At 34.3% G+C, this 27935-nt stretch overlaps 1 protein-coding gene and 1 non-coding gene across 2 annotated transcripts in view; one reads left to right on the top strand and one right to left on the bottom strand.

Moving 5' to 3' along the window:
• LOC129322492 (uncharacterized) overlaps window positions 1-27935 on the top strand; it is a 178343-nt gene that overhangs the window by 46184 nt on the left and 104224 nt on the right. The window contains 4 exon segments of the mRNA XM_054968803.1: window positions 9883-10535; window positions 10538-10960; window positions 11101-11667; window positions 11782-12528. Coding sequence (XP_054824778.1) covers window positions 9883-10535; window positions 10538-10960; window positions 11101-11667; window positions 11782-12528 — 2390 coding nt within the window.
• On the bottom strand, window positions 7322-7428 carry LOC129284673 (small nucleolar RNA R71). The gene has a single exon (XR_008586918.1). It is a non-coding gene; the product is annotated as a small nucleolar RNA R71 (small nucleolar RNA).

A 27935-nucleotide genomic window follows, 5' to 3' on the forward strand; every position in this document is an offset into this window, starting at 1 on the left:
CTCTCTCAAGGCCAAACCAACCCTAAGAAACTAGAAGGAGATTTGAAGCTCAATGTATCAAGAAGCATGAAGCATGTGCTACGGCCTAGTTGTGTTCATGGAAGAAGCAAAGTGCTCTTGATATTTTCTAGTTGGAGTCTCTATGGAATCCTAGGGGAGAGTTGAGGGAAGAGGGTTTTTAAAGTCTTTACTTGCTAAACTCAACTATTTATTCATCTTGTTTCAATACCATTAGAATACTATGACTATTATTGATTGTGATTCAATTTGACTTTAGTTACATAGTTGTTTGTAATTTTTAATATTGAAACAAGATTGTTAAGTTGAATTTCATGACCTATGTGCTATTAGAATTTCATCCACTCTATGAATTTGCATGATAATATGTGATTTCAATAGGTGAATGTCTTGTATTAGCCTAGCATGTAATTGTGTGGTAAATACTTGATGAGTTGCTTGAGTTTTTATAGTTTTGAACTTAGGCACAACTTTGGGCAGTGGCATTTAGGAATGAATTTTGGCTAAACACTTAGTTAATTTTAGAGCTAGGCTAGTAAGGTTACCTAAGGGGCTTGTAATAGCACTTAGGAAATTGAATTAGTGAAGCTAGGATACTTGAGATAGTTATCTTAAGTAAATGCATTTTTCAGCCAAGGAAAAGGAGTAGAGTGAGTTATCATAATTAATTAAAGGCTAGAAATTTTTCACTAACAATACCCTAGGGTTCCTATTTAAATTGAAAAGCCACTTCTTTCAAAATTAAGATTAGTTTTCTAGCTTAATTTACTAAAAAATTAGGTTAGAAATTAGTTAATCAACTTCAAATTTTAGGTGATTTATTTTACTAGATAACTTTTAAATTAGAAATAAAATCTTTCCTTGGGAGATGACCTATGGTTAGCCCTATATTGCATTACAGTTAGCTTTAGTTTAATTTTGAAGGCAAATGACAAACCCTATCAATCATTTATCCTTGGTAAAGGATAATTTTCTTCATAGTTTGTTTAACTGTGATAATCTATACAAAGATATAGACTACCATCCTTCTTCCTTATAAATAATACCGATGATCCTTAAGGTTATACACTTAGTCTAATGAACCCTTTGTCTAGCAAGTCTTCAATTTGCTTCTTTAACTCAGCCAATTCTGATGGTGACACTCTATACAGGGCCTTTGATATTAGTTTAGTTTAGGAACCAAATCAATAGAGAACTCTACTTCCCTTTTAGGAGATAATCCTATCACTTCATTAGAAAATACCTTTAGGAACTTACTCACCACTCTAATCTTCTCAATTCCATCATAATACATAGTGCTAGCTGCAAAGAACACCATATATGCCTCACAGTCTTACCGGATTAATCTCTCCGCACTAACCACTGACAAAAACTTAGGTTGCTTTGAAAAATCCACTGCTGCACACAACACCGATAGTGAAACCACATTTCTAGCATAATTAAGAATAGGATTATTCACTGCCAGCCATTCCATACCAATAATAACATCTATTCCTTTCATAGAAATACAAATTAGATTGATCTTGAAAACTCTATCCTCAAATTAAATCTCCACATCTTGACATGCTTTACTCATAATACTAGACAATCTAGAAGGCATCGTCACATTAGTGAGTATAGATAGTTCATACAATGACAGATTCAATCTATCCACGCACTCCTCATACACAAAGGAATGAGTAGTACCCAAATCAAACAATCCTCTACTCAGTGATCACAAACGAAAATCATACCTCTGATCAAGTTCGGAGATGCTCTAGCCTCTTCCTGCATAACCACAAACACTTGACCAGGAATTATAGATCTTTATTTAGTCCCCTTAACTCTGCCCTTTGGGCACTGCCTTGCTATGTGTCCCAACTTGCCATACTTGAAGTAAGCCCAACATCTTCCCAAATGTGATTGACCATAAATGTTGCACTGGGGTGTCCTTCCAATACTCAATGTCGTAGCTAGAACATTCAACACTAACCTTGAAGATTGTGGAGGCCCAATTCTCACACCCCTGCCTCTCTACACTGACCCTCTCTACACAGGTCGAGACTAAGATCCTTTGTTAAAATCTCTTAGAACTTCAGCCTGTTAGACCCAAAGGAGATGAAAGCCTCCCCATACTATCTTGCCTCATCTCGACATTTTCTTGTTTACCATGCTTAGCTACTACTCTCAGCTTATGAAACATCTCCTCATAAGTCATCACATTAAGCAGTGCTATTTACTAGAGATATTCGAGTCTCATCTTTTCCAGTAATCTCTCAACTTTCTACTTCATATCATTGCTGTGCTGGTGATATGTGGAGTATGCTGATAGGTCATTAAACCTTCAGATAAATTCTTCCTCATCCAGGTCTCCTTGTATGAACGCATGAAACTCCTCTTCCTTCTCAATTCTAAATGAGATTAGGAAGTATTGATCAATGAAAACCTTCTTGAACCCATCCTAACTCAGCCGAATACCAACAATCGACCTTACAGACTCCCACCACCTCTTAGTAGCACTAACTAGCTGTACTATGGCTAAGACAACCTTTTGCTTAGGGGTGCAGATCACTACTTAAAGATAGTTTCTAGCTGCTCTATCCATACTTCTATTTCCCTTTCTCTCATACTACCATTAAATATTAGTGAGAACCGAACAAATATCTTTCAAGCACGATTAATAGATGGATCAAAGCCAGGAATTTCTTGCCTGCTACTGAATCCTAAGATGGTCCAGGTCTACTATATGCTTCTTCATGTACTGGGATATTCTAAGCCTCAATTCCTCTTTTTGCTCTCTACCTCTCAAGATTGTGTCATGATCTTAAATAGTTTGCCTTATATCTACCACCACATCTCCGAATTGTTCAAGTAGCTCATCATATCTATCCTTTTATAGCTGAACTTCTAGCTCCTGCTCCTCCTTAACAATCTGCCTAGACACAGCACTAGCACGAGCACCTCTCTTTATATTGTACTATTTTCTCCCCTCCTCAGGACTAAAATAAGAAAGAAAAAGGACATCAGGGAAAGAGTTGTGGAATTAACAATCATAAGTTGCCATATCTCTAAATGAATACATCAACCACAATCAGGTCTCAAAACTCAAGAAACTGATACCAAAATATAACCAAATACATCAACCACAATCATAAGTTAGGAATTGGGATAGGATTAGGACAAAATTGGGATATCCTATTGTCCCAATAAAGCAAACAATGTAGGAGAAAAGCCTAGTTAATAACATTTATTAATTGAAATTTTAAATCACATAACTTATAAAGTTTAAAACCAAAGTAACACAAGTCATAAATCACAACAATTATTTAATTACATCAATCATAACTACAAATGTATAACTTAAAGTTAAGTGTACATGAGACATAACACATTATGATAGCAATTACAAGTTATCTCTAGACTATAAGAGCAACAATAACAGACAAGCTTGGTACAACATCAAGTCATTGTTCTTTTTAAAAAAATATTATATATCTATACAATATTTAGGATGGTAGGGGACGTCTTAAGGGTAATCCCATGTTCCATCTCATCCCAAACTATTTTCCTATCCCATTTGCATAGTCCCATCCTAATTATCTTTGGGTTGGGATGAGACCTATCTTAATATAACCTGGATGAAATGGGCCAATTGGGATGGGTACAAGTTGAACATTCCTAGTTATGAATAGAATCTTGAAACACAAAGAAAACATAAGAAACAAAAGGAAAGGAACAAAAATATGGATGAAGAAGAATAAATGAAGGAAATGAAGTGACAAGAAAAGATAAATATCAAGGAGAAGATCCTTTAGAGCACTTGCTGATAGAACACATTTGTTACCCACTTTTATTTGTCAATTAGGACCATTTTATTAATGATTTATCACCTTCAAGTGCACACATTGCATTAGATTTGGAACTTTGCCTAAGTTTCTAGGTTCAGTGCACTAGGGGCATTTTGGTCCAAAAAATGAACTTTTGAGAAAATGTACAAGAAAAATTGACAAAGTGCATTTTATGTCCAGTTGATGAATGGTGAAATTATATTTTTAAAATTCATTTTAGTTTGGGAGTAATTAAATAAAAAAGTCAACACTTTCTTAAGTGTCTTAGTTTGTCCTAGTTTTTGGTTTGCCTTTGTGTGAAAATTTTTATATAATTTTGTGCAGCCTAAAACTTGGTTAATTTAATAAATTCTCCCTTCTAATTATGAATTTAATTCTGGACATGAATTAGATTTTATTATATCATATGCTATTTAATTGAATTATGTGATTTATGTGACATAGGTGGCATGTGACTTGTGCATCAATTGGGCAATTGAGGTCAACACTCCTTGAGGACAATGGCTGATGGTTTGCACGTGAATTATGATTATTTTGAGGGATTAGATCAGCTAAAATGATGTGGATGACACATGGGAAATTAGGCACACATTGGAATCATCTACAAACCAATAGGAAGTTGCCACCTTGCAAGTGTGACAAGGCTCCCATTTACATTTTAATTTCTTTTTCCTTATTTTAATTAAGCTTCAGCTGATGGGAGACACCAAGGAGCACGCCATTTTAAGTCTCAAATGGGATCCAACACATATCTCATTCATCTTCCACATTCTCTCTCTCTTGTTCATAGTGTTCTTCATTTTCTCTCTTTTGTTCTTCATTTTCCAGCACCCTAACCTCCATTTTCAGCCACCAAACCTCCACAAAACTCATACCATTCTTCTCCTCTCTTCATTTTCGTTCCATCCCTTCCATTTTCACAAGGATTGAAGCTCATTTCCATCATTCAAGAGCTATGGAGTTTGGCCTTCACAAGCAATCACTAGGGTTCTTGAAGATGAAGATTGGCTAAGTTTCTTTGTGGAATCCTAGAGAGATGAAGATGGAGGATGAGTCTTGAGCTTCAAATTGGCTAAGTTCTTTTGTTTCCTATCCTCTTCTCTTTTTACTAGATGGTTAGATTCCTTAATCTAGGGTTTAATCATCTTAGCTTATAAATTCTAATTTGAATTTGATGTTGATGTAAAGAGAGAGGATTGTTTCATTTAATTTCTTCCTTGGACAGCCATGACTGAATTTTGCCACTCTTTGTTTGGCACATAATCTTGTGTTTTTCAATTAGTGAATTTCTTGTGTTAATATTGCATAATCTTGTGGTGTTAATGCTTGTGTTGTTGAGTAGCTTGACATAATCTTGTGGTTGCTCAATTTATGTGTTTGACCATGGCTGTTGAGAGGGATTTTGAGTGAATCACTTGGCTAATGTCTTCACCAATTGGTTAATTGAACTAGGGACTTTAATCTAAGACCTAGGGAGGTTAGCTAATTAGGTTAATTGGCTTAGGATAATTTTCTTAAGTCATGACAGCTTTAGTCAAGAGGAAAGGGAAGCTAAACTTAGCCTAATCATGAGAAGATAATGAGTCCAAAATCAACTAATCTCTAGGGTTCCATTATTGTAAAAAGGGAAGTTCATTTCACTCACTTTCACTAGCATTTTAATTACTTGCATATTAGGTAATTAGTTTAGATAATTAGCTAGATAACTAAATTCCTACAAACTTTGGTTGATTTATTTCACTAGATAACTTTCAATTAGACTTAAAACCATTCCTTGGGAGATGACCTAGGGTTGGCCCTATATTGCATTAGGGTTAGCTTTAGTGTAATTTTGAGGATAAGCGACTAATTTCCTATCAAAATTTTGGCGCCGTTGCCGGGGAATGGTTTAAGTTTAATTCTAAGGTTGTTTAGTACTTAATTTACATTTTTAGTGTTCCTGAAAAATCTTTTGAAAAATTATAAAAATTTGTTTTTTGTGTTTTTTTAGTGTTTTTTGTGTGTTTTGAGTGTTTTTATTCTGTTTTGAAAAAGAAAAAAAAAAATTAATGCAATTTTTCGTTGGTTTGGTGTAGAGCTGAAAATACTCTGTTTCTAGTGTCTCTGTCTGAAATTGAAAAATTAACTGGGAATGAGTCTGAGGGAATTTGAACTTGAAATTTATTTCATTGAAAGCTCTATATCCTAGCTTCACTTTAAAATTGGTTTGGTCAATTTTGGACGTGGGAAGTGTCCTGTGGAAATTTTACAATCTAACAAGGTCCAGGGAGCCATTACAGAGGATTTCCAAAACCCTGTTTCAATTTTGAGTTAGCATATCTTCCTCTTTGTGCGTTCAAATTGATTGATTCCAGTTTCATTTTTCTTATCGCTGTCTTATCTTTGTTTCTTGTGTTTAGGATTTTCTTCAATTTTTCCATTTTCCTATTTGAAAGTTTGTTAGAAGCTCTGAAGGTCTTCTGGACGAAATCCTGTTTCTCCAGACTTGAGGACCAACTTGTGAAAAATTCTGGGAACGATTGGGAAGGATTTTTAATCTAAAAGTTTTATATAATTTTCCTGTATATCTCTTGTGTTTCTCATAAAAGTTTCAGGGGAATTTATCATGTGGATTTGCTGATAGAAAATTCACAAGTTCACTGTCTCCAGAGAGCCTACTGTGCGAATTCCAGAATTGCCAAAGCTTCTTGATTGAGCATTTCTAACTCTCTTTCTACTTGTTTGGTGTTATTTTTTTTTTCATTTTGTTGCTATTGAGTTTAATAAAAAAATAAAAAAATTATTTCTCTTGCTTTTGTGTGTTTTGAATTGTTTCATGTTGATTTGCATTTTAGTTTAGCTTGTTCTTTGTTCTTAATTTTCTTGAGCTTGATTAGTGCATGACCCGAAGAAAACATACCTCTTTTGTTGAATTAGATCCAGAAATTGAAAGGACTATTTCTAGATTGAGAAGATCACAACCTATTCTTGATTCTCATTTGGTTTGTAATTCAACAATGGAAGGTATCTTAGGACATGAGCATGTGCATAATGAGGGCCATGGGAATGGGAATGAGAATTTGCATGATGATGGCCATGTTAATAATGAATTTGAAGGCTTGCATAACCCTAGAGAGGAGAGGAGCATTAGGCAATTAACTCAACCTAATTGGCATGATAATCCTTATGGCTTATATGTTCCTCCTACTAATGTTCAATTTGAAATTAAATCCTCCTTGATTAATGCATTGCCTAAATTTCATGGGTTACCAGGAGAGGATTGTCATAGGTTTTTGCATACTTTCCTATTGGTTTGTGATACTATGAAGCCTATGCATGTAAATGTTGATGATGTTCAAGCTAAGGCTTTTGTATTTTCTCTTGAAGGTTTAGCAAAGGAATGGTATTTCAACTACCCTTCTTATGTGAAAGTGAGCACATGGGCCGAGCTAAGAAGACTCTTCTTAGATAAATTCTTTCCAAATTCCAAGGTCACCAATTTGAGAAAGCAAATCTATGGGGTCCAACAAGGAGAGGATGAGAGTCTCTATGAGTATTGGACTAGATTCCAAGGCCTTTTGGCTAAATGCCCACACCATCAAATTTCTAGTGAGAATTTAGTCCAATATTTCTATGAGGGCTTGATTCCAAGAGACAAAGTTAACATTGATGCCGCTAGTGGTGGATGCTTGATTGACCTCACTTCCTTAAAGGCTTGGGAACTAATTGACAAGATGGCTTCAAGTGGTGCTCAATACTCTACAAGGGAAAAGAGAAATGTGAATATGGTAGGTTCCTCAGTTCTTAATGATTCATATGTGGACTTGCTAGCTGCCAAGATTGGGAGAATGTTGGCTCCACAAATATCTCAAGTGAGCAATGTAAGTACTTCTCAAGCACTTGTCCCTTATTCTTGTACTTTTTGTGACTCACCTATGCATGTAGAAAGCAATTGTCCTATTAAGTTTGAACAAGTAAATGCTATCTACAATGGAAAACAATCCTATGGTGGGAGGCAAGGGCAAGGAGCTTATTCTAATACTTACAACCCTTCATGGAGAGACCATCCTAATTTCTCCTATTCAAATCCAAATGTGGCTTTACAAGACAATCAACAAAGAGGATCCTATCAAAACACCTTTGGCCGTGACCCTCCACCTCATTTGTCTCAAGGTAGCTCTTCTCAAAGCTACAATCCAAGTGGTAATTCTCTTACACCTTCTTCTAATTCTTATAGTGATAGGAGGCTTGTTCCAATTGAGAGTTCTTCTAATTCGAACTCTTCTAATGATGTGAATGTGTTACGTAAGCAGTTGATTGAAATGAACTCTTTGTATAAAAACATGTATGATGGCTTAGGGAACAAGGTAGAGAGTATGGGTAACAAGTGTGAGAACATGAACTCTAAAATTGATGCCCTTACTTCTCAAATGAATATGCTTGCTAACCAATTAAGTGCAGCCAATGCTCAAGCCTCTACATTACCATCCAACACCGTTGCTAATCCTAAAGCTAATCTTAATGCTATCACATTGAGGAGTGGCAAGGAGTTGGGAGAAAGAGTACAAGAAGACAAAAGACAAGGGAAGGCCGAGAAGCCCTCTTTAAATTCTTCAATTGATGTTAATGTTTCTAGTTCTTCTTTTGCTCCTAATGATGCATCTTTTTGTAGAGATGATGAGGATGAAAACATTGAGGAGATCATATGTGAGCAACCACCATCTAAGGTGGAAAAGGGGACTATGGCCGAGTTGTTTAGTAAGGAAAAAGAGGGAGAGGCCGAGCAAAGTGAAACAAGAAAGGAGAGTTCAAGGAAGGAAGAAGGAAAGCAAAGTCAAGAGATTATGAAGAAGCTTCCTTTTCCACAAGCACAAGTGGTCCCTAAGCAAGTAAAGGGACAATTTGATCAAGAGGTATATGATTTCTTCCACAAGATTCATGTTAATGTACCCTTGATGGATGTAGTTAAGAACTTTCCTAAGTATGCCAAATTTTTGAAAGATTGTTGTACAAATAAAAGAAAATTTAGGCCTAATGCAAGGGTACAATTACCCTCATCTGTGAGTGCTATCATGAAGCCTCAACTCCCTATAAAATGTGAGGACCCCGGTTCCTTCACAATTCCATGCAAGATTGGCAACACACATTTTTCTCATGCATTGATAGACTTAGGTGCAGCCATTAATGTTATGCCTCTTTCAATTTATCATGCCTTGAGTCTTGATTGCATGCATAAGACACCTATGATATGCCAATTAGCGGATAGAAGTGTTAGAAGACCACATGGAGTAGTAGAAGACTTGTTGGTTTGTGTTAAAGGTCTATTATTTCCTGTGGATTTCTATGTGCTTGATATGTCAAAAGAAGGGAGTGGGGATGATATTTTGATTTTAGGAAGGCCATTTATGAGGACTGCCCGTACATTGATTGACATGGAAAAAGGTAGTTTGATTTTGAAATGTGGAGAGGATCATGTTATTTTTAATATATATGAAGCAATGAAACATCCTTTTGAGGATTATTCTTTGTTAGGTGTAAGTTCCATTGAGTTATTGCTTCATGATGCTTGTGAGTCTCACATGCTTGATTCTTTCTCACATGTTGATGATGATTTGTCTCTTGTTACTACTACATGTATTGATGGATGTAGTTGTCCTATTTGTTTAGAGATTGATGCATGCTTGAATGATGCAACTACTTCTTCTCATGATTTGTTTAAAATATCTCCTATGCTTGATCTTGAAATGCTTGAGAAGGGTATATCTTCTTGTGTTGTAGGTACTAAAGCCATTAAGGCCGAATCTATGAGTTTTTCTCCACTCGAGCTTGATGTTCTTAGGATTCCCAAGCTATTGGAGGAAAATTCTACACTTTCACATGTCGAGGCCGTGGCTCAAGTCCAAGCACTTGAGGACAAGTTGCAAGAAAAGGGGGAGGCTGTAAAGAAAGAAGAGGAGAAATCAAAAACAAGTGAGAAGCCTAAAAGACAAGATAGTACCATGGAATATTCCACCAAATTAGACTTGAAGAAGCTCATTCCCTCTTGTGTAGAGCCACCTACCTTGGAGTTGAAGCCTTTACCATCCAATCTCAAGTATGCATATCTCATTGAGAATGAGAAGCTTCCGGTAATAATTTCTAACTCTTTATCTCTTGAGGAAGAAAATGCATTACTTGATGTGTTGAGAAAGAACATACATGCTATTGGTTGGACTTTGGCTGACATTCCTGGTATTGACCCTATTGTGTGCACACATAAAATTTTTCTTGAGGACAATGCTAAGCCCATTAGGCAACCACAAAGGAGACTTAACCCATTGATTTTAGATGTGGTAAAGAAAGAGGTTGTTAAGCTACTTAGTGCTGGGATCATCTATCCTATAGCTGACAGTGAGTGGGTGTCTCCAACCCAAGTTGTACCTAAGAAAGGGGGGATTACTGTGGTAAAAAATGAGAAAGGAGAGCTTGTTCCAACTAGAGTTCAAAATGCTTGGAGAGTGTGCATAGACTATAGGAAGCTCAATAATGTGACTAGGAAGGACCATTTTCCTTTGCCTTTTATTGATCAAATGCTTGAGAGATTGGCTTCCAAGTCCCATTATTGCTTCCTAGATGGGTTTAGTGGGTATTTTCAGATTCCTATAGCTCCTAGTGACCAAGATAAGACTACCTTTACATGCCCCTTTGGTACATTTGCCTATAGGAGGATGCCTTTGGTCTTTGCAATGCACCTGGTACTTTTCAAAGATGCATGATGTCCATATTTTGTGATTTTATTGAACATTGCATGGAAGTCTTTATGGATGATTTTACTGTGTATGGTGAGTCCTTTGATTCATGCTTGCATTCTTTAGATAAAGTGCTTGGTAGGTGCATTGAAAAGAAGCTTGTGCTTAACTTTGAAAAATGCCATTTCATGGTAGATAAAGGAATTGTTTTAGGCCATTTGATTTCTTCCAATGGCATAGAGGTGGATAAGGCCAAAGTAGATGTGATTGCTTCTTTGCCATATCCTGTTTGTTTGAAAGATTTGAGATCATTTTTGGGACATGCAGGCTTTTATAGGAGATTTATAAAGGGGTTTAGTGAAATTGCTTTGCCTATGTCTAAACTCTTACAAAAAGATGTTGATTTTGTTTTTGATGATGCTTGCAAAAGGAGTTTTGACACTTTGAAAAGCATGCTCATTTCCCCTTTGAGTTGTCATGTGATGCTTCTAATTTTGCTGTGGGAGCTATGCTTGGTCAAAGAGAGGGCAAGTTATCATATGTGATTGCTTATGCATCTAGGACCCTAGATTCAGCTCAGGTTAATTACACCACAACTGAGAAAGAGTTGTTTGCTATTGTTTTTGCACTTGATAAATTTAGATCATATCTTCTTAACTCTAAAGTTGTTGTGTACACTGACCATGCTGCTGTGAGGTACTTGTTTAAGAAGACAGATTCTAAGCCTCGCTTGATTCGATGGGTGATCTTAATGCAAGAATTTGATGTGGAGATAAGGGATAGGAGTGGTTCTACCAATCAAGTAGCGGATCATTTGTCTAGACTACCTCATTTAAAAGCTACTATGGTAAACTCTAACCCTACTATTCCTTGTGATTCATTTCCTGATGAGGCATTGTGTGCCATTTCATCTAAGCCTCCATGGTATGCCTCTTTTGCTAACTATATTGAGTGTAGAGTCTTGCCTCCTTGTGCTTCACGTTTTGCCATTGAAAAATTGAAAAGAGAGTCTAGATTTTACATTTGGGAACCACCTTTGATGTGGAAGATTTGTAGTGATAAAGTGATTAGGAGGTGTGTTGATGATGTTGATGTGCCTTCTGTTCTTGAATTTTGTCACTCTCATGCATGTGGTGGTCATTTTAGCTCAAATAAGACAGCTAGGAAGGTTTTAGATTGTGGATTGTATTGGCCTAGCTTGTTTAAAGACTCTTATGAATTTTGTAAAGCATGCTTGAAATGTCAAAAGGTTAGTAGTTGGGGTAAGAGACATGAAATGCCTCAACAACCCATTTTATTTTGTGAGATTTTTGATGTTTGGGGCATTGACTTCATGGGTCCCTTTCCACCATCCTTTAGTTTTGAGTACATATTACTTGGTGTTGATTATGTTTCAAAGTGGATTGAAGCCATTCCTACTAGAACTTGTGATGCTAAGATTGTTTTGAAGTTTCTCAAATCTAATATTTTTTGTAGGTATGGAGTTCCTAAGGCCTTGGTAAGTGACCAAGGATCCCACTTTTGCAATAAGATGATGAAGGCTCTCTTGGCTAAATATGGAGTGCATCACAAAATCTCTACACCATATCATCCCCAAACTAATGGCCAAGCCGAAGTATCAAATAGAGAAGTCAAGAAAATCCTAACCAAGGTGGTGAACACAAATAGGAAGGATTGGTCTTTACACTTGGAGGATGCTTTGTGGGCTTATCGGACCGCTTATAAGACTCCCATTGGCATGTCTCCTTTTCGATTGGTGTATGGAAAGGCTTGCCACCTCCCTGTGGAGATAGAGCATAGGGCCTATTGGGCCATCAAGAAACTAAACTTGGATTTCCATCTTTCGGCTAAGGAGAGATTTCTTCAAATGCAAGAACTTGAGGAGCTTAGGTTGGATGCCTATGAGTCTTCTAGAATCTATAAGGAGAAAACAAGGATCCTTCATGACAAGCTAATCTTGAGGAAAAAGTTCCAAGAAGGAGATCAAGTCCTCTTGTTCCAAACAAGGTTTATTCATAAGCATGCCAAGTTGAAGTCTAAGTGGGAGGGACCATATCTAGTGACCAAGGTGTTTCCCTATGGGGTTTTGCAACTCTTGAATAAAGCCACGGGTTCCACTATGCAAATCAATGGTCACCTATGCAAGCTCTACAAAGATGCCAAATCACTTCAAAAGGAGGAGGACTTCTCTCAACATGTTTTTGAACCACCATGATAAGGTTGTATCTCTCTAACCTTGAGCTTTTACCTTCCTTTAATTGATATATTTAATGATAGGTATAGTTCAAGTGTGGGGGAGATGAACCTAGTAGGAAAATTAGAGTTTATTTGCTTTATTTGACTTCTTTGTTTTGTGTTTTAGTTTGAAAAAAAAAAAATCTGCACCACACTTTTGTTATGCATTCATTATTGATCTCACCTTATTTTATCACTAGTCTATACATACATTGAGGACAATGCATGATTTAAGTGTGGGGGAGAGAAATAAACATTTTGTTTTGTTTGTTTGGTTTTGTTTGGTTTTGCAAAAAAAAAAATTCAAAAAAAAAATTTTTTTCTTTGTTTTGTTTTGTTTGAGGTTACTTAATTACCTAGCTCTTGAATGGATATTTTGATTCTTGAGATGTGGTAATTTTTAGGATTGAATAGGTGTGAAGTGAACATTCTTTTACCTTGAATTAATGGATTAGAGTGGCATATTACCCATTCATGGAAGAGGCTAAACACTCATGTGTGATTAATTCCTTAGTGATGTTACCCTCTAGAATTTGTTTCACTTCTTAATTAAGACCATATATCTTGCACTTGTTTGATAGGAGATGAGAGATGGCATTCATAAAAAATAGCCAAGAGCCAAATAGCCAACCTATTATTATTTATTATCCTTTGTTAGCCACTTTGAGCCTTTGGTTTGATTCTTAAAAAAAAAAATATATTCACCCTATTTTTCCCCAAGGAATGCATGTTACACTTTTATATGTCTTTTTAATATTCATTGCATGTCCTAGATCAAATGAGTGGATGCCTATTATCATTTCTCTATCCATTACTTCCATTGTTTTCAAAGAGTTAGGGGCAACCAAAAAAAAAAAACAACAAAGATAGATTTGAAAAAAAAAATATAGTCAAAAAGAAAAGAAATAAAGTTGCTAGAAAAAGAAAAAAAAAAAGAAAAAAAAGAAAAGAAAGAAAAAAAAAAAAATAAAAATAAAAAGTTGCCTAGCTCATCCATTCCATTTGTTTTATTATTTCTTATCATTTCTTTCCATCCTCATTGTGTTAAGGTGTTCACTCAATTGAGTTAGGTTATGCTTTGCATATTAAGGGGATATATCTTGATTTAGCATTATTTTGATGCTAACCCTATTTTTTTTATATACATGCATTTCTTAGACATCCTTTCATTACCTATATCACAACCTAATAAAGTCCATTTGATTCTTGATTGCAAGTGCTATTTAGTGATGGAGATGTAGAAGGGTTACAAATTCATAGTAGGGTTTATCCTAAGAATTTTGAGTGAAATTTAATACCTTATACACTTTGAGTGATGAGAGCAAACACTTAACCTAGAGAGGCTTACTCTTTGACATTGATTCTTGGTAAGGGTTTGTTTGTGATGTGCATAATTCTTTCGTAATTATTGCCACATTGATTGATAATTTGTAGAAGTTCATGAGCTAGTATTTTAGTGACTTGAAACAATGTTTTTCTCTTATTTCTTTGTCTTATAGTTTCTTTTGGGACCTTTTTCACTTGATTTTGCCCGGAGTGCAAAAGCTAAGTGTGGGGGAATTGATAGAACACATTTGTTACCCACTTTTATTTGTCAATTAGGACCATTTTATTAATGATTTATCACCTTCAAGTGCACACATTGCATTAGATTTGGAACTTTGCCTAAGTTTCTAATATCAGTGCACTAGGGGCATTTTGGTCCAAAAAATGAACTTTTGAGAAAATGTACAAGAAAAATTGACAAAGTGCATTTTATGTCCAGTTGATGAATGGTGAAATTATATTTTTAAAATTCATTTTAGTTTGGGAGTAATTAAATAAAAAAGTCAACACTTTCTTAAGTGTCTTAGTTTGTCCTAGTTTTTGGTTTGCCTTTGTGTGAAAATTTTTATATAATTTTGTGCAGCCTAAAACTTGGTTAATTTAATAAATTCTCCCTTCTAATTATGAATTTAATTCTGGACATGAATTAGATTTTATTATATCATATGCTATTTAATTGAATTATGTGATTTATGTGACATAGGTGGCATGTGACTTGTGCATCAATTGGGCAATTGAGGTCAACACTCCTTGAGGACAATGGCTGATGGTTTGCACGTGAATTATGATTATTTTGAGGGATTAGATCAGCTAAAATGATGTGGATGACACATGGGAAATTAGGCACACATTGGAATCATCTACAAACCAATAGGAAGTTGCCACCTTGCAAGTGTGACAAGGCTCCCATTTACATTTTAATTTCTTTTTCCTTATTTTAATTAAGCTTCAGCTGATGGGAGACACCAAGGAGCACGCCATTTTAAGTCTCAAATGGGATCCAACACATATCTCATTCATCTTCCACATTCTCTCTCTCTTGTTCATAGTGTTCTTCATTTTCTCTCTTTTGTTCTTCATTTTCCAGCACCCTAACCTCCATTTTCAGCCACCAAACCTCCACAAAACTCATACCATTCTTCTCCTCTCTTCATTTTCGTTCCATCCCTTCCATTTTCACAAGGATTGAAGCTCATTTCCATCATTCAAGAGCTATGGAGTTTGGCCTTCACAAGCAATCACTAGGGTTCTTGAAGATGAAGATTGGCTAAGTTTCTTTGTGGAATCCTAGAGAGATGAAGATGGAGGATGAGTCTTGAGCTTCAAATTGGCTAAGTTCTTTTGTTTCCTATCCTCTTCTCTTTTTACTAGATGGTTAGATTCCTTAATCTAGGGTTAATCATCTTAGCTTATAAATTCTAATTTGAATTTGATGTTGATGTAAAGAGAGAGGATTGTTTCATTTAATTTCTTCCTTGGACAGCCATGACTGAATTTTGCCACTCTTTGTTTGGCACATAATCTTGTGTTTTTCAATTAGTGAATTTCTTGTGTTAATATTGCATAATCTTGTGGTGTTAATGCTTGTGTTGTTGAGTAGCTTGACATAATCTTGTGGTTGCTCAATTTATGTGTTTGACCATGGCTGTTGAGAGGGGATTTTGAGTGAATCACTTGGCTAATGTCTTTCACCAATTGGTTAATTGAACTAGGGACTTTAATCTAAGACCTAGGGAGGTTAGCTAATTAGGTTAATTGGCTTAGGATAATTTTCTTAAGTCATGACAGCTTTAGTCAAGAGGAAAGGGAAGCTAAACTTAGCCTAATCATGAGAAGATAATGAGTCCAAAATCAACTAATCTCTAGGGTTCCATTATTGTAAAAAGGGAAGTTCATTTCACTCACTTTCACTAGCATTTTAATTACTTGCATATTAGGTAATTAGTTTAGATAATTAGCTAGATAACTAAATTCCTACAAACTTTGGTTGATTTATTTCACTAGATAACTTTCAATTAGACTTAAAACCATTCCTTGGGAGATGACCTAGGGTTGGCCCTATATTGCATTAGGGTTAGCTTTAGTGTAATTTTGAGGATAAGTGACTAATTTCCTATCACTTGCCTCTAGCAATTTTAACCTTCAAAGACATCACAAGAGTTGATTAGTCTCTTGATCATGCCTGTATTCACCAAAGGATGCCATCACAAGCACCATGGTTTACAAGAGCTATAAACTCTATAAATAAGATATACTCTTATTATTCAAATCAAACTTTGGTTACAACATAAAAGAACACATATATTTATAGGCAATTCAAGAAGACTCAAAAACCCTAATTATAACACAGTTGGATGAAAATATTATAAAAATAATAATAAAATTTTAGCCACATAATTTAGGGATTATGCATCCTAAAATCATGGGATTACATTATCAAAAAATTATATAGTTAAACCTAATATTTGATTAGACTAGGAAACAAAAGACAAAATAAAATATTAAACTAACACCTTGATCCTAAAGAAAATGAATCACATCATATCCTCTATAAAACTAGTGAATCACATGTGGTCTTCAAAGTTAATAGAAGATCTAGCATTAATGCTCCAAAATTAGCTCCTTTGATGCCTCTTGCATCCTTTCTCCCCTAGTCACATATTTGTCACATGTTAAATTAAGTAAGCTAAGGTTTTGACTAAGTAGGCTTGTATCTTCATGGATTTAGGCTTGTAACACATTTTCTTCATGGAATAGACATTCTAAATGGATGTTTATATCACTATTCAGGTCCATACACATGCACAGGTTATTTGAGCAACCATCTGGGCTTAAATAAGGTTCGTTCATGTTTTGAAAACTCCCATGGTCTATTAGGCAATCCATTTTAACCTTAATTTAACATATTAAAGCTCCATTGGACTCTGCCATGTGTATATAACATCATTGGCCCTTCAATACGTTTGACATTGGCCAATGATGGATTTGGCATGGCATGTAATGTGGTATGTCATATTTCACATAGGTAATTATCCATGTCAACATCCATGCAATCATCCATGTGATCCTTTTATGTCTTTATGCTATTGGTTGATTGTTGGCCTCTTGGCCTTGTTTCACTACTTTGGCATTGTGGGTGTCTTGGCCTTGTTAGACTAGTTAGACATGCGTGACTTGCACTCTATCACTAGGTCTCACACCCACATTCTAAGGTCATTGCCAAGCTTAAAAGGTCCCTTAATCTTTCTAAACCATTTTCTACATCTATGTTACTTAATTAAACTTGATTGTTTCATTAATTAACTAATGATTAAAATTTAGGATACTATAATAACTGGTAGTTAGTGTGCAAAATAAATAAATAAATGGTTCATTCTCTTACTTGTCTCATTTAGTTCACTGAAGAAGCATTCAATTTGAACCCCTGGTAGCATACTCTATGCATCTCATGTATATGCTACTAAAGAAGAAGAAGAAATTTGAGACAATAGTTCGATAGCAAGGTTGAGAGGATGAACTTGAAGGCTATATATAAAATTTACTCTAGATCATTATGTAAAACTTGAACACTTATGTGTTTAATGCTTGACCAAACCCTACCATCTACATGGTGCTCATATAAGCTTTAGGCTAATTTGAATAGGTGAATCTAAAAATTACAAACAGATATGATTAGCTTTTAGATGAGAAGATCGATGCATTCATAACTATTTAAATTAAAGGGAATCTTACCCAAAAGATCACCCTAAGCTTGTAATTAATATGGAAGATTTTATTCCCCATTTTGTTGAAGACGAATTTGATGAGAAACACCTTTAGAACATAAGACATAAACAATAGACAACAAATGTAAGGTGAAACTTATCAAATTCATGTACTCCTTCGTACAAGAACTACTAGAGTACAAAATGATGCAGAGGAGAGGAATGTGAGAGCTAAGAGCTATTAAAGTGTACTTGTAAGATTAAAGCTTCTAACTAAAGTACAAAAGAGTAACCCTAATGACTAGCCCACACAAGTCAAGGCTAAATACTTTTAACCAATAGGCATAAAAGAGAATCTACAAAAAGCCTAATATTAATCTATAGAGTACTTAAGTGTGGAAGTTGAAAAAAGATGCCATGGCTAAAAAGCAAGTTGCAATTGTAGTCTATAATAGTGAATTGTGTCTAAAGCTAGTATTGTTCTTGGCTTAGCTTGAGCATTATTAATAGGGATATGAATTGACATTGTTAATATATTATCTTCATATGTTTGAGATGTATGGAATATGGTTTAGAAGGAGAAATTCTTGCATAAACCCAATGCACAAGAAATTCTTGTATGGACTTAGTGCACCATGCCATATATGCCCTGTCCAATAAAAACATGATATTTATATGATTATAAATATAAATTAATTTTGCCATTAATGATAATAGATAATAAACTAAATAGGCATTTCTTTCTAAAGATAAAGCCATTAAAAATACTGACACATAAAATTTTATTTGATTGAATTAACATAATTTTACTGGATGAAGTATTGATGGCATAGTGCACCAGGTCTATGCAAGACTTTCTCTCTATACAACATGTCATTTTTCATGCTCTGTCTAATAAAAAACATGCCATTATTTTCTCTCTCTATCATTATGCATCAATGGTATATTTGTAATGCCCTAACTATCATTATCATACGCTCTACTATAATAATCCTAATCAATCCAAAATCATTTAATTTGGAAATTTTAAAAACCTTGAAATCTCAAGAAAAGATTTCCAAAAATCATTTTATAAATTCCTCAAAACATAAAATATTACACACAGTAGAAGTAATCTATAAGGGTATATCCAAGTGTGCTGTGGCATATGGGTACATGCACCGTGGATCACACACACCTAAAATTGCTATTATTTTGTAGATTTCTAGTGTGAAGTTTAGCTGTGTGCCATTTTCGCATCTAATGTCTGATTGGGGTGGTTTAGTCGTCCACACGAAGCTTATTTTGAAATCTAACTAAGGATACTAGTCTCATTCCAGTTTGATATTTCCATCAAAAATTGAATACCCAAGTGCATTTTGATCATTTTATGCCAAAACTTTACCACTTAAGTGTCTCAATTCAAAACCAAATGTCTTTAGCTACTTTTTTGGGCTTTGATTATGTCCAAATAGACAATACACACTTGATTGACCATACACATGCACAATATAATATACATATAAATATTTAGCCTGTAAACTACCCATATCACATTTTTTTAGCTAAATCTCATTTCCCATTCCTTAATCTCATACGACATCACATATGCACTTCAAGAATCCCATATTCACACGCATACAGATTCATCCACTAGCCACTCTATCATTTCACCATTTACATAAACATAAGGGCTAGGGAATTTAAAACCAACAAAATACCATATATAACATATTATGCACATGTTTGATTCCTAAGGCAACTTATATACATTCATGATTAACAACAACAGAATCATTAAACTAAATCCCTTCAAAGGCTTGGTGAGAGATCTCAACTCAGTTAATGTCTTTCCCCTTCAAACCACTAGTACCAGAACCTAAAAATATAAATAACCACAGGTGAGATAAAAATCTTAGTAACCAATATAGTTCCTTAAATGTCTATTATCACAAATAACCATGCCAAAGTAGCAAAACTGAAGTAATATCAAATATATAGCAAAGTATGAAGAAATTTCATCTTTTCAAAGAAATTTCACACAAATACACACAAGTATGATCATCTAGACATTGAACCTCCAATACTCCCCGACATGAAACCACAGGCTCTCTCGGATTGACCACTTGTTAACCCGAGCACACTTTTAGTGGTAGAAACACCTGGCCAAATGTAATCTAATCCACCTACAGACTATGGTTTTCCTCTTCGCACACTTGTGATAGAGGCATCGTTGACTTCTAACCGCACCCTAATGGGCATGAGGGAGTTGCTAGACTGCCTAAATATCTTATGGTAATAGTCCTATAATATGTTGTACCAAATTACCCATGGTACTAGCTCGTATAGTACTGCACTGGATGTCACATGCTGCTAGCCTAATGATTTGGATTTTCCACTCACTTCTCCTTACACAGTCATGCCCACATATCTTAGGTGAGAGTTCACCCCCTATGATCATGCTCTTTTCATAATTTTCAATGCTTATTCACATTTCCATAAAATATACTTTCATATCATATGAATATATGAATTAAAATCAATAATTTTTCAAATTTCATTTCATAAGTTAGTTTTCATACTAAAACTATTTACAATGTCAAATCATGCTTAAAACTCATAAAACAACAAATTTCTTATTTTACATTTACTTTTACACAGTTATAATAATTAATAAACACAATAAACTATATGGTTACCTCAGCCTATATGTCCGATAAAAAAAGGTTACCTGTATAATTACCTTCCTCAAACCGCTATTCGCTTGCTTATGTATCATATACTAGAATCTACACAAAATTGGCATTCAAAGTCAATTTAACTATTGACAAAAAGTTTCAACTATCACAATTAAACACCTAATCACTATCATTTCCACAATCTACACTTGATTATGCATATTACCACTGACTACCCCTCACTACAAGCTTTAACTTTCAACTAGCCAATTTTCTCTCACTGCTCTCTAGCTTGAGGAAAATAATGTCTATAGCTTTAAAGCTTTATTGTTCCAACTCAAACTAGTTATAAAGTACTAGTTTTGTTCTAGAGAGCCTTTCTATTACTGTAGGGTAAGAAATTAACTCCTTAAAACTTTCAAATTCAATTTCTCACTACTTAAAACTAAGAGAAAATAGGGTAGAATCAAAGGTTAAGGCAATACAATACTTACTCGATAAGTAACAAGTCACATATGTCATATTTGTTCCTAAAATCACTTACCCTAACACAGCCTGGACTCTTCTCCACGCCAGACCCTCTTCCTCTTGTTCTTCCCTCCTGTTTCACGAGCTGGACACATCCTAACTTATCAAAGTTCTGCACCATTTGCCATGGCATATCCACTATCTTTCATGGCTTGTGGCACAGTGAGGGAAAATTCTCAATATGATCACATGCTCTACTCTGGATTCCACTCTTCCGCTCATATCTATTAAAAAAATATCCCATAGAGTCAATATAACCTCTCACTATCCAGAACTTTAAACCCACATTAAATTACTAATTTATTCTATAATCAATCACTAACAAAGGATCAGAAATTTGAGATATTATAGTTCTCCCCTCCTGTTAAGAATTTTGTCCCTAAAATTGAAATAACCTAATATATACACATACCTAAGGGAATAATTAACGGCATAGTTGTCGCATTTTAGCTTCTGTCTCACAGGTCATGTCACCAGGAGTCATACCCTTTTAGAACACTTTTACCAATTGAATAATCTTGTTCCTCAGCTGCTTGTCCTTTAAATCTAGTATTTGCTCTGGTTCTGCTCTATAGGTCATGTTCTCTTGCAATTTCACTGATTTAGGATAAATCACATGGGAAGGATTTAGTTGGTACTTCTTGAGTTGAGACACATGGAATAAATTATGAATCCTAGACAACTTTAAAGGCAACATAATCTAATAGGCAATTAGCCCAATTTTTTCCAAAACTTCAAATGGACCCATAAATCTAAGAGTCAACTTCTTGGCTCTAATTAATCTCTCGATTCTCATTACTGGATAACTTTCAAAAACACATGGTTGCACCTACCAAAAACTCCAATGGTCATCCTCATTGATTGGCACAACTCTTTTGCTTGCTTTAAACTCCTAATAACTTCTATCATATCAACTCAATCTTTTAAGTGGTTTGATTCACAATGTCAAGTCCTACTATGCTTCTTTCACTTAACTCTGTCTAACAAAATGGCGATCTACACTTCCTTCCATACAAAGCTTCATATGGTACCATTTGAATGCTGAAATGGTAACTATTTTTGTATGCAAAATCAGCCAATTCCAAGTAGTTATTCCAACTACCATGCAACTCTAGCACATAAGATCACAGCATATCTTTTAAAGTTTGAATTGTTCGCTCAGTCTACCTATCGATCTAAGGATGATAAGCAATATTAAATTTTAAAGTAGTACACATAGCCTTCTGCAATGCTCCTTAAAACCTAAATGTGAATCTTGGATCTTGATCGGAGACTACATCCGTAGGCACCCAATGTAAATGCATAATTAAACAAATATATGTCTTTACCAACTTCTTTAGAGAATCACACTGATCTTGATAGCTAAGAAGTAAGCTGACTTCATCAATTAGTCCACAATCACCCAAATAGCATCGTGCCCCAACTGAGTTCTTGGCAATCTAAAGATGAAATTTATAGATATGCTATCCCATTTTCACTTAGGTATCTCTAATGGCTGTAATGTCCTAGTAGGCCTCTGATGCTCAATCTTTACTTTCTGACAAGTCAAGCGCCATGCTATAAACTCACTAACATCTCTTTTCATTCCTAGCCACCACTAATAGTGCTCAATGTCTTAATACATCTTCATAGCTCCCAGGTGAATAGTATACTTATTATAGGGTGCTTCATCTAAAATCACCTTTCTCAAGTCTACATCATTAGGTACACAACTTCTATCTAGGTAAACCATGAATCCATCATCATTAAAGCTAAAATCCTTAGTCAGATTCGACTCAACCTCTTCTCAAATCTTAAAAAGATACTCATCTTCTAACTGCATCATTCTCAACTCTTTCTAGAAATCACTAATAATCATAGTAGTATAGGGGCCAACTAAGGGTTTCAATAGTGTATCTTGTTGAAAGTCGACAAAAGACTCCATTAAATTTCATTCTTGGACCATCAAACTAGATATTGTAGCATCTTCTTGCTCAACGCATCAGTTACCATATTAGCTTTCCCTGGATATTATTTCAACTTAAAGTTATAATCCTTAAGCAATTCCATGCACCTTCTTTACCTCATATTTAACTGCTAATAAGCTATTAGATACTTCAAGCTCTTATGGTCACTGAACACATTAAACACCAACCCATATGGGTAATGATGCTAAATTTTTAGTGCAAAGACCACTACTGCAAGTTCCAAACCATAAGCTTAGTAATTCTCTTCATGTGCTCTAAGTTGCCTTGATGCATAAGCCACTACTCGCCTATCTTGCATCAACACACAAACCAGACCTCTTATAAAGTATTTATATATACCTCATATGATAGTCTTGGATTAAGGATTATTAATACAAGTGTGGTAGTTAACTTCTCATTTAATTTCTGAAATGTAGTCTCATACCTATAATCCCATACAAAAGGTTGGTCTTAGGTACATCTTTCTCATAAACTCTCAACTGATGATATCTTAACCTCAAGTCAATCTTGGAAAAGATTGAGACTCTAGCCAACTAATCTAATAAATCATCGATCCCAGGTAAAGAGTACTTATTCTTTACTATCACCTTATTCAGCTATCGATAGTTGATGCACAGTTGTAAACTGCCATTTTTCTTTCTTACAAATAATATTGGCAAACCCTAAGGTGATACAATCAGCCAGATGAAGAGCAGATCTTCAATTTACTTCTTCAACTCATTCAACTTTAAGGGTAACATTCAATATAGGGCTTTAGAAATTGATTCTGTACCAAGAACTAAATCTACTAAGAATTTAACTTCTCTTTCTAGAGGTAATCTAGACATTTCCTCATAAAATACCTTGGGAAATTTACTTACCACTCTAATCTTCTCAATACACCCATTATACACACTACTTGTTGCACAAATTAGCATATAAGCATAACATACCTGCCTAATCAATTTCTTAGCTTGCACAACTAACAACAATCTAGCCTGCTCAATAGAACTAGTCCCTTCTGACAATACTGGCAAGACACTAGCTTTTTGGTACAATCTAGCATATCATTATTAGCTGCTAGCCAATCCATGCCAACTATCACATCAATCCCTTTCAGGGGAATGCAAATCAGATCTATTGTAGATACCCGATCCTCAAATACAATCTCAATTTTCTGACATGCTCTGCTAGTAATACTCAAGGACCCTGAGGGTGTTGTCACTTTAATTAACACAAGTAGCTCTTTCAACTCTAACTTCAATCTATCTACACATTCTTTCGAGATGAAAGAATGTGTAGTTCCAAAATCAAATAATGCTTCAATTCTATTACTGCAAACAAAAATAATACCTTTGATTAGGTCTAAAGATGCTCTAGCCTTTTACTGTGTCACAGTAAATACTCATCATAGAATTGTCAATCATTAGTCTATAGCCTCAATTCAACCATCAAGACAATACTTGGCAATATGGCTCGGCTTCTCAAACTTAAAGCAAGACCAACATCTTCCTACATGAAATCTACTGCAGATACTGCACTAAGGTGACTTTCTAACACTAAAAGTAGGAGCCAATGTGTTTGAGGCTTGCCATGAAGGTTATGGAGGCCTAATTCTGACCCCAGTACTCCCCCACACTGATCCTCTCTGTATTGACTAGGTCGAGGAACCTCTAGTAAAGCTGATCTTCCTAGAAGCTCTAGAACTACTCGAGTTGTAAACAGGCTTCTTCCATACACTGCCCGATGGACATAAAGAAGGAGTAAATCTTCCCATGTTATCTCTCTTTTTCTTAGCCTCTACTTCCATGCCTCTTCTCACAGCAGTTCTCAGCTTATGACTCATAGCTTCATAGGTGGTAATATCAAATAAAGCAATCTGCTACTTGTACTTTGGATGTATCTTTTCCAGGAACCGCTTTGCCTTCTACTTTGTATTATTGTGGTGCTGCAGATATATAGAATAGGCTGATAGATCATTGAATCACTTGATAAATTCCTCTTCATCCAAATCTCCTTTGTGGCACATGAAAAATATGACGCGGATGGTGCACGAGCAGAGGTTCTAGCGTTCAGGTTGGAAATCAGTTGGAACGGGAGTTGCCACCAAAATTTTAAGGGAAATCTTGAGAAATTGATTAAAGGAGAATAAGGATGGTGTACAAAAAAAGAAAGTAGATTCGAGAATCAATTAAGTGTGGGAAAGGTGTTAGGCACCCCACAACACCTATTCATAAGAACGGTTACCTGAAGTTTGTTATACAATATTAATATGGTTTTAAAGTTATTTTAATTATCCCTTTTTTTATTCATGTGTTTTAAAAAAATGATAATAATAAAGTGTGAAATATTTTTTTTATTTACAAGAGAGAACTTGATTCAGAATCTAACTCTGAGGCTTATGTACCTTATGATAGAGATCAAAGTCCACATAGTTTGGGCTTAAAAATTGTTGATGAAAATATTTTTTGAACAAAAAATAATTAAAAATAATTCACCATATTGCAAATAAAATAATTTCTAAAATTTTCATATGTGTATTTTAAATTGCAAAAAGTAATTTAATTTCAATTATTTTCTCAATTTTTAAATTTTTGGAATAAAGAAAGAAAAGAGTTTAAAATTATTTTTATTTTTATTTTTATATTTTATGATCAGGAATTTAATCGCAATACCTATAGAGCCTTATTGACTTATAGGTAATACAATTATTCTATATATCTGCGGAGATTTCAAAATCTCACACGATAAAAAAAAAAATTTAGCAACTTAATTTATTTATTTATATTCTTATGTATATTTTAAGTATTAATAATAATTTTTTAAGCATGTATTTACATATACACTTTTCCAAAAAATATTAATCATTATACCTGCAAAGCCTTATTGACTTATATGGTAATATGATTATCCTAAATATCTGTAGAGATTTCAAAATTTCACATGATAAAACATTAAATAATATAAACTTAAGTGCATTTTTAATTTAATTTATTTAATATATAATTTATATATATTTTATAAAATTAGTCATTATATCTACAAAGTCTTATTGACTCATACAATAATACAATTATTTGAAAAGTCTACAGAAATTTAAAAATCTTACATGACTAAAAGATATAATCGATAAATATGATTATAACTTAAATACATTAATTTGATTAATTAATTTTTCTAAATTGTGTATTATATGATTATTTACAAAAATTATTTATTTATTATAGAAATTGAGAATCACTACATCTGTGAAGACTTATTATCCCACATGATGATGTGATTAGTTGAAGTCTTTACAAAGATTCTTGAAATCTCACATGGGACTTAAATAAATTATTAATTTGGATTATAAAAAGAGAGTTAATTTTAATGATGGGCCTTTAGAACCCATAGTAACATATAAGTTTTACTCTCATATCTGCGATACCTTATTAATTTACACGATACGAGGTTATCCTAAATATCTATAGAGATTTGAAGTCTCACACAATAAAAGGATTAAATAATATTTACTTTAAATATATTTTAATGCATAACTATACATGCATATTTTTAAATATAGAAATTTTAATCGTTATACCTACGAAGCTTTATTGACTCACACAATAGTACGATTATACTAAAGATCTACAAAGTTTCAAAAATCTCACATGACCAAAAGATTTAATTAGATAGTATAATTATAATTTAAATTTATTAATTTAATTAATTAATATTATAAAAAATGTTTATTATTTTTTTACAAAATTCATATAAATTAAGAATCATGATATCTGCGAGGATTTATTATCCTACACAATAATGTACTTAATTTAATTATCTATGAAAATTTTTAAAATCTCACATAAGACTTAAATATTTTATTAATTTTTTTAAATTATAAAAAGAGAGTTAATTTTTTTATGGTGAGCCAGTAGAACCCATTTTTTTAAATATATACAAATTTAATCCTCATACCTGTGAAATCTTATTGATTTACATGATATAAAATCATTTTAAATGCCTGCAAAAATTCTTAAAATTTCACAGGACAAATAAGTAACAAACAAATACATACTCTCTTATTTTTATTGGATCTCAATTACAAAATTCAACATTCATCCAAAAAAATTGGAACTCCTTTCTAGTGGTGACATAATGAGCATGCAAATAAATAAAGAAGATAATAAAAATAACCGGTAACTTTGACATTTAGAAGAACTAACTTATAAATATACTGATTAATGATATTTGAAGTAAAATATACTCAAGAGTTTATGGAGTCAATTAACAGCTAACTAGTTTTGTGATTAAAGAGATTTAAGAGAGAAATCTTACTATCAATTTAGACTGCAACCTTCAAAGATCAGGCTAAGAATCAATGCTCTTTGGCAGGAGGAAGAGATAGAAAGCCAAAAAGAGAAAGAGTGTGTGTATATGCGTTTCTAGCTGATTCTACTGCCAAACATGCTTCTACTCCCAAAAATGTAATCCAAGAGAAAATGAAGAAGAAGATAGCACAAGTGGTGGAGTAAACAGTGATAAGCCTTTTGCCAAAACAGAGGCATTTGGTGACACCGTGAACCACCACCTAGCTAACCAACAACAGAGCCAAGGCTACAAAAGGATCTCCTACTCTCGATCTCTTCTCCTTCTTCTCTCTCCTTTGCTTTTCGCTCTCATTGTTTTCCTTCTTAGACTCCCTCTCTCAATGCTTCTCTCTCATTCTCAATGCTTCATCCAAACTTCTCACTCAGTCTTTCCCTCACTCTTCTCAATTCTCTCTCCTTCTTGGTGCTCTCTCCTTCCTTAGCTTTCCTCTCATCCCTATGCTTTAATTTTCTTCTCTTTTCCTCTGTGCCTTTCCTCTCTAGTTTTCCTTCTTTCTTTCATTTGGTCTCTTTTTTTCAAAAAACTCTCCCTTGATCTCAACCTTTTCTTTCTCTCAGTCTCTTTTTTTTTCTTGAAAACTCTCTTCCTCAGACTCTCAGTTGCCTCTCCTCTTTCT

The sequence above is a fragment of the Prosopis cineraria genome, unplaced genomic scaffold (assembly GCF_029017545.1).
Source record: "Prosopis cineraria cultivar Desert tree isolate PC_DT_omini unplaced genomic scaffold, ASM2901754v1 PC10, whole genome shotgun sequence".
Classification (NCBI taxonomy): Eukaryota; Viridiplantae; Streptophyta; class Magnoliopsida; order Fabales; family Fabaceae; genus Prosopis; species Prosopis cineraria.